The sequence below is a fragment of the Echinops telfairi genome, unplaced genomic scaffold (assembly GCF_000313985.2).
Source record: "Echinops telfairi isolate 266 unplaced genomic scaffold, ASM31398v2 ScPeMD7_60;HRSCAF=208, whole genome shotgun sequence".
NCBI classification, from domain to species: domain Eukaryota; kingdom Metazoa; phylum Chordata; class Mammalia; order Afrosoricida; family Tenrecidae; genus Echinops; species Echinops telfairi.
The window spans coordinates 17,393,161-17,401,440 of NW_022103958.1; the positions used below are offsets into that span (position 1 = coordinate 17,393,161).

Consider the following 8,280-nt stretch of genomic DNA (forward strand, 5'->3'; position numbering starts at 1 on the left):
GGGGGAGTGGGTCACTCACCAGCCTGCCTTCCTAACCGCCTATGGAAGACAGTGAGCAAGGGAGACCTATTCCCTTCCACAAGCCCTAATACTACCTGACTATGTAACTAGCACAGGCCAGTGCTATCATAACAATAGCAGCTACCAACTATGAGCGAGGTCCTGTGTGACCATCAAAATAGAAATTCTCTCAGGCATTGCTCCCAATAACCCTAAAAACAAATACCCATCCCACAGCCCATTCATTGCTGTAGGAACTAAAGTTCAGAGAGTAAGGGCCATATGGAGAGAAGGTAGCAGGTAACTCAGAACTGGATCCAAAGCCCTAAGCCCTGGCTCCTCGAATCCATTTCTATTTTTTCCCCTGTTCATTCATTCATGAACAGACATTTATTGAACACCCACTAGGTTCCTGGCCCAAAGATAAGCCATGTGCAGCTGCAGAGATGAGCAAGCAGCCCTTAATCCCAAACACGTGGAGGAGGAAATCCAGTGACAAGGGCGCCCCTTCCTCCCACTTTTGCCCATTTGACCTTGCAGTGGTCGGTGCCTGCCTGTTCCCCGGTTCATTCACCTCTACTCCTCTTTACCTCTTTGTTTTCTCGCATCTTCAAAGATTTCTTTTTTAATGCGTTTTTCAGGTGGCACAGTGTTGCCTGGTATTCAGTCAGACCAAAGGGCAGAACCCTTGTTTATGATCAACCGACTATCAGCCCTCTCCCCACCTGGGCAGTGGGGACGGGGGTGGGGGTGTGACTGTCCACCTCTACTGTCACTTAATCTCACCTGGGCATCCATTTAGGGCTTCCACAGAGACTGAGTTCCAGGGTTACTAAGATCCAATCGATGGACGGCGCATACTGACCCTTTTTAATGTTATGCAACTCACTTTGAAACAGCTGAACTACTCCCGACTCACCTTGACCCCGCAGAGGGCGGCATGAAATGTCACCCTGTGCTGTGCCACCTCACCATCGCTGTCATGTTGCAGCCACTGTGACAGCCATGCCGTTGAGCGGCTTCCTCTTATGCTGAACCTCTCCTTCTCCCTACGCCATGTCCTTCTCCAGGGACTGGCCCCTCAGGATACAATGGGAGATGAAATCTCCCGTATCTGAGAGGTCGTTTCATGGAGAAATGGAGTTACAAGTTCAAGGAATTGTCCACGACCCTTTTGGTGTCCCCTCATATGGAATGCTTTCTCCGGCACCAATGGTATCAGAGAAGATCATACGTGCTGAGCAAAACATAGAGTCGGGGCTGTGCAGTGGGGGCGGGTGTGTGCAACTGAGCAATCAGGAAGAGTGGCTGGATGGTGGTGTCACCCACGCAGCTGCTCACCTGGAGGGTGGAGGTCCGTGGTGCTTTAGAAAGAGCGCGCGCGCGCGCGGGCGCGCGCGGCAATCTGCTTCTGAACTCTGCCACCAACAGCCCTGAGCGGAGCCCAGTTCTACTCGGCACCTGAGGTCACCCTGCATCAGAATCGGCGCCGTGAGCAACTGTCTGTTCGCTCGTTTGGGCACCCTGCATGCCTGCCTACCTGGGACACCCTCCGGGCAGGCCTTTGCCCTCTTGCTTCCTCCATCTGGAACATTCTTTCCCACCTCCTGAGCTCGCTCGCTCTTCACAGAAAGGTTTCCTTCGCAGGGCTCTCTGGCCACTCTATGTAAGATAGGCATTCTCTCGGACCCCCACTCTCCACCCAGTGTCCTCTTGCCCTCACGGCGCTCAAATCATCAGTGCTCTGACGACCCTGGTGCTTTAACTCCCCGCTAGTCCTCCCTGTCCTCCTCAACGGGGACCGTCTTGCTCACTCCTAGGTCCCAGCCCTAACCCAGAGCCGGACAGTCGGTGCCCAGGAGTGGACAGACATGCTCCTTAAAAGACAAATAGCATGTCCTAAGCACCTTGGCCCCTCCCACCCACTGTTGTTGGATGCATGGAGTCCGATCGACTCAGGGGGACACCTTGTACCAAGGCACAACTGCCCCGTCAGGCCTTTCTGGCTATAACCTTTTCAGAAGCAGGTCTTCCGTGCAATGGCTGGGCAGGGTCAAACTACCACCTTTCCGTCAGTCATCAAGCACTTAACTGTGGCACCACCAGGGCTCATTTCCCACTTACTAATTACCCTTTAAGTCAGCGGTTCTCAACCTGGGGGTTGAGACCCCTTTGGGGCTTGAACGACCCTTTCACAGGGGTCACCTGATTCAGAACAGTAGCAAAATTACAGTGATGAAGTAGCAGCGAAAATAATTTTATGGTTGGGGGGGTCACCACACACAAGGAACTGTATGAAAGGGTCATGGCATTAGGAAGGTTGAGAAGCACTGCTTGAAGCTCTTAAAGCAGTGCTTTAAACCAGTGATTTAAGTTCTAAAATAAAAAATGAGTGTTTTCTCATTTTGGTGGGGCCTGAGGTTTGAGCGTGGCCTCTAAATCCCTTTCCACTAAATCCACTGCTATAAATTAGGAGGCCACGTCCCAAAGGATGGCTGGTGGGGTTCCCATTCATACATGCAAGGGTTCATTCCACACCAAACTATCCACTGGCCTGTGAGCAGGGAGTGGCTGCAGACAAGTTCTCTCAATAATACACTTGTCTTAGGCTAGTTAGGGAGCTTTCAGGGGGCCAGGGGGGAGGATACTTTTTTGTGCCATAGAAAATGTGGATTCTGAGATCAGGGCGAATATTACATCTTGAACAAACTCAAATGGGCATCATCCAAATGATCAAAGCTTTGCAGCACTTTTATGGAGGTGCCGCCTCACGGAAAACCACACTTTAAGTGAATTGGGTGTTTTAAGGAAGGCCGGAAAGACCTTGAAGGTTAATTCAAGGCAGAGAGTCCAGCTCAGGTTATGGCTACTGTTTAGGGAGGATGCTCAAAGCAGAATTTTGATAGGTTTTTTTGAAGGACCCAGAATGATGATGGGGGCTTTCTTATGAAGATGTCTTAAGAAAAGTTTAAATTGCACTGCTGAGAAAAAGGCCAGGGAAGTTGCACCGTGAGGAATTGGGCTTCTTTGCCCATCGGGACAAGGTTCCTTCGAGGGGAGCAGCGAGGACTGAGGATTCCCTGGGGAACCTTACTCATCTGCCCTATCGCCCTGATCTTGCCCCTGCAGGCGCCTCTTGTTCGTTTAAAAGAAACACGGTTTGCGTCCCTTGAAGATGCCCAAATTCCCTTTTCGCTGTGGTGTCAATCAAACCACACACAGTTTCACAGACAGGGCGCTTGACTCACTAGGCCTCCAGAGCTCCTGCTTCAGAAGTGTACGGACCCAGGTGGGGCCTATGGACCCAGGTGGGGCTTACGTATGCTGAGAAACAAGAGCTTCGCATTTTGATACTTTGGGTTCATGAAAGCTTCTATGGTTTTGTTGCAATGCTTCTCTATTGACCCTGGTCTTCCATTTCAGACACTGATTCCAATTGCTTAAAAACAAGTGGCATCAAGAGTCAAGACTGCCATGGTCACAGTCGAACAAGTAAGTACTGAGGTGCTGTTTGTCCTTCCACGAGCAGAGCTCGCTCTTTCCCCAAGAAGAGAGAGGCACACGTGTTCTCAAACGCAAAGGGATTTCCTTTCACTTGGAAATGGTGATCACAAGGATTAAAATAGGAAGGTTCCAACCCTGTTGTATTTCTAAATGAGTGTTTACTTTTGCGGGGGCAAAAAAAAAAGTCTAGAGTTGAGCCCTGAGAGGAGAATCCCATGAACCTTTTCGGGAGAAAGATAAATTGGCCCAGCACTGAGTCCAGCCTGCAATTCGCAGCTCTGCTCTGCGTGGCGAACGCTTTCTGGCGGCTAGGTGTGGTTCTCACCACTGGATGGGCTTTAAATCGACAATCCCCACCACCTACTCAGGAGGTCAGTACTCTTGTCATGCCCACTTTACAGAGGAGCTCACAGAGAGATGAAGTCGCTTGCCCAAGGTTACAGAGTTAAGGAGAGGCGATGTCAGGACCCAACCCCGTGATACAATGGTACACAGACAGACCAGGCTTTCATAAAAAACAATTGTAGGGTTGTTTGCCCAGACAGTGTGGCTATGGAATCTCATGGCCCCAAGAAAGAAGGTTGAGAAGACTATTTGATTGTCACGTCACTAAACCCACGGTCCCGCGGGGCAATGCAGGCTCCCTGGACCGTGGTATGGCCACTCAGGGTGTACTTGGTGTCTGTGTGTGGGCTGCAGCTGCTCAGATGGAAGACAGGCATTTCATAGCTCGTTCTGGGTAGAAAACTCCGTCAGAGTCAGGATACTGTCACCACAAAGCACCAATTCTCCGGCGTTCGTGTTGCTAGGATGGTGGAAGCCATACCGGCCAGGTGGCCCATTGTGGGCAGATTTCAATGGCACTTTCAGATTGAGACAGACTAGGAAGAAAAGTCTGACGATCGCTTCCCAAAAAGCATGCAGGGAAACTTCTGGATCACAGTAGAATATGGTCCGACGCGGTGTGGGAAGGTAGACAGTGATGGTGAAGCCAGGTTGGTATTTCTGTGCAGTGCGTGCATCACTGGGAGCTGTGCTGACCGAAAGGCAAGCAACTGTGAACGACCCGTGCAAGTCGTCAATAAAATAACTTCTTCATTTCTTCTCCTCAAAGGCCTGCAAAGCTCTCACCTGTGGGAATTCGTGCGCGACCTGCTCCTCTCGCCGGAAGAAAACTGTGGCATCCTGGAATGGGAGGATAGGGAGCAGGGCATCTTTCGGGTGGTCAAATCTGAGGCCCTGGCCAAGATGTGGGGGCAACGGAAGAAAAATGACAGGATGACTTACGAGAAGCTGAGCAGAGCCCTCAGGTAAACGAACAGACCGGAGCAGCCGGGCCTTCGTGCCCAGTTATGTAAAAGGGCTGGCCGGACAAACTCAAACCCGGTTGTCTTGCCGCGTTTTGCTTGCTAATCAAAAGGTCATGAGACAAAACCCGGGTTCTCAGTTATGGGGAGGATTATGGTTTGTAAACCAACCCGCCTTGCCGGTCTTCTCCAGGGCTCGCACTGAACCCAGGCCCTGTCACACAGGCGCACAAAACACAGGGAGGCTCAGTCTCCCAGATGTCTGGGAAAGGTTTAAGTGTAAGCTGATCACGGGGTGTGGAAATTCCAGGGAAACCGGAGAGTGGCCTTGTTACCCGAGAGGCAGGGGGCTTCTCAGCTCGGCTGCGTTCTGGGCGCTGCCAACCGCGTCTGCTGCCTTTTGCAGGTACTACTACAAGACGGGGATTCTGGAACGGGTCGACCGAAGGTTAGTGTACAAGTTTGGGAAAAATGCTCACGGCTGGCAGGAAGACAAGCTATGAGCTGCGCCGTGCACCGAGCTCGCTGTGTGGATGTCTCTTTCAGAACCAATCGGGTCGCAATAGACATTTGAAAAGTCCTGTTTTCTTGTCTTGTCTTTTCTTTTTGTTGTTTTTTGTTTTTAAACCTGCAAACGTGCTGATACCATTTCCTCCCCCTCTCAGCTCCCATTTGGATTTGGATTTCTTGCTGTTCACTTGGGGGAGAGGGGGCGCGGGGAATTGTAGCAACCTTCATGAAATCTTTTTTTTCTTGCCCCCCTTGCCTAAGAGGAGATAATCCTCTGTTGTCGAGTTACAATAACCAATGTCATTGCCATTGCTACATCATCATCATGTGCTTCTACCCCTAGAGATGCATCCCGGGCTCCCACCCCAACGGGTCAATGATGTTCAACAAAGGAAGAAGGTGGCTAGTTTGTCATTAATAGAGTAGGAGAGCGTAAGGCATGCGGAGTTGAGGTTTTAAATCGTTAAAGACAGATTCCATGGGGTTGGGGGGCAGCTCTTCATTCATGAAAGAGCTAAGCCATCAAATTTGGATACTGGTTGGATTGACCATAGATTATTACAAGGTTTCTTAACCAGAGCACCTATCTGGCCGCTCAGGGAGACTCCCCCCTGGCCATCCTTCTATCCTTCTAACTCTTCAAATCAGCCCCTTTAGTAATTATAATTGAGTTTATTCCCTACCTGGTGGCTGGCATTGAACAGGGGAAGTCAGTGCCCAGACACTCAAATCCATCGCCCAATTGCTGCCGGGTCTGTGATTCAAGTCATCAAAACAATAGAATGGTCATCCATTGTGTCTGTCTGGGACGGAGATGTTCAGTCTTCCTAGCTCGGCAATGTTCTGATAACTCCGTAACAGCCAATGACAGTGTGAGTCTCTTACCTGTCTTCCTACCTGATGGATAGTCCAGCACGAAACACATAGTTCCTTGGCAAATATATAGTGACAGTGAATTTGCACCCATAAATGTTCCCGGGTTAGTCTGCACTGTCGCTTGCTCCTCAGTCACTGGTTTGTAAGTTATGGAGGGCCGACGAGGTGGCCTGTCCCCTGACTGCCCCCTCACCACAGGCAGAAGCATTGAGTGAAGAGGCACTGACCGGCCTATCTTAAGATCTCCATGGTTAGAGCTTAACTTCAAAAGCTAACTCGTTTTAAACAAAAAATGTGAATTGCTGTAAAATAATCTATTTTTGGATTCATGTGTTTTCCAGGTGGATATAGTTTGTACACAATGTGAATAAAATATTTAACACATTAAATGGTCTCTGTCTGGTTAAATTCTGCAAGACAGACTCAGCCAGGCACTGGCAACCAGGGACACCTTTGCAGACTCTTCAACTCCTGGTCTTGAGGGGTTAGGATAGTGTTTTAAAGCAGCAGTTCTCAGCCTGTGGGTTGTGACCCCTTTGGGGGGTCACACAACCCTTTCACAGGGGTCGCCAGATTCAGAACAGTAGCAAAATGACAGTTATGAAGTAGCAATGATTATTATTTTACGTTTGGAGGGGTCACCACAACATGAGGAACTCTATTGAAGGGTTGAGGCTTTAGGAAGGTTGAGAACCACTGTTTTAAAGACTTCAAATACAAGGACGCTTCAAGAAGTCCATGGGGGAAATTCCACTACCTTTTCATTCCCCTTTTCCGCAAGCTTTTTGCAGCCCCCTTGTGTGTTGGGTGAAGCTACGCATTACCATTTAAATCACCAGACAGAGGTTGCATCACAGGATGGACACTGAGCTCATGTGCCCTCATGATGTTTGTTCAGCACAGACACACAGACACCCATTAGAGGTGCAGTGTATGTGTGTGAAGGGCTTCCAAAAAACGCGTGCAGAAATGTAATGAAAATATAATGGCATTTTTTAAATCCCTCATGGATGTGTTTTTATACCTACATCTATACATTTCTTTTTTGCTTCTTATTTTGAGATTTTAGATGATCTCTGTAAATCAGTTGCTTTACTTAAAAATCAAGAGATTTAACTAAAAATTCGGAATGTCAGCTCCTCTTGAAAAAGAAGGTTGAGGAGCTAGTTTCTCCAGTCACGTGTGGCAAGAAGTAGAAGAGGCCCCTTCAGACGGAGCAGCTGGTCACCACTGCTGCCTTCTGGACCATTATGCTTGTTGTTTTTCGTTTTTGTTTTTTCACATGTCAGAATGTTAAAAAAAAAAAAAAAAAAGTTTTATTGGCACTTCAGCCACATATCACACAAGTCAATATTTCAGTCCTATCGAAGAGTTCTGCAATCTTCACCACAATCAATTTTAGAATACTTTCTGGCTCCCCACCCGTGGTTACATTGCTTTCCAAATGAGCTGTGTAATCACCATCCATTCTAGAGAGCTCCCTCCCCTCTCCCACGTTGGCTCCTCCAGCCCCCTCCCCCCATCTCCCCTATAAACCCTCGCAACAGTTCTTATCTCTATACAACCACCCCTGTGCTTCACAAACGGAAAACCCAACAGAGACAATCAAAACCAAAACGAACATACGGTGGCAAGGATAAAATAATAATGAGAGATAACAATACAAATAATGAGTAAGAAAGAAAAGACCATCGTGAATACAGGAGGACGTTTTTGTCATGGGACAAGCAAGAAATACCTGCACCTAGGAGAATTTCAGGGAGGGTGGAGAGGGAAGCCAACTGACCAAGTATCCAGCTGTTCGAGACCCTTGCCTGGGCCTTAGGGGGGATCGGCCAGAAGCTTGATCTGTTGAGATAATTCTGGGGCTCTCACTGGCCCCCAAAGCCTTCTCCAAATGTGTATTCGCAATTTGGGCTCTGATACTTTCCCCTTTGTCATATTTGAATTTTGTTTTTATTTTATTTTATTTTTTTAAATCGTTTTATTAGGGGCTCATACAACTCTTATCACAATCCATACACACATCAATTGTGTAAAACACATTTGTACATTCATTGTCCTCATCATTCTCAAAACATTT

General features: G+C 48.5%; 1 protein-coding gene across 2 annotated transcripts in view; it reads left to right on the plus strand.

Annotated features, from left to right (window-relative positions):
• Positions 1 to 6,547, plus strand: part of ELF5 (E74 like ETS transcription factor 5) — a 31,011-nt gene extending 24,464 nt beyond the window's left edge. For both annotated transcript variants that reach the window (XM_045291015.1, XM_045291016.1), the window contains 3 exons: positions 3,424 to 3,492; positions 4,619 to 4,814; positions 5,218 to 6,547. In XM_045291015.1, coding sequence (XP_045146950.1) covers positions 3,424 to 3,492; positions 4,619 to 4,814; positions 5,218 to 5,314 — 362 coding nt within the window. In that variant the 3' untranslated portion in view covers positions 5,315 to 6,547. The remainder of the gene's footprint in view (positions 1 to 3,423; positions 3,493 to 4,618; positions 4,815 to 5,217) is intronic.
• The last annotated feature ends 1,733 nt before the right edge of the window (positions 6,548 to 8,280 follow it).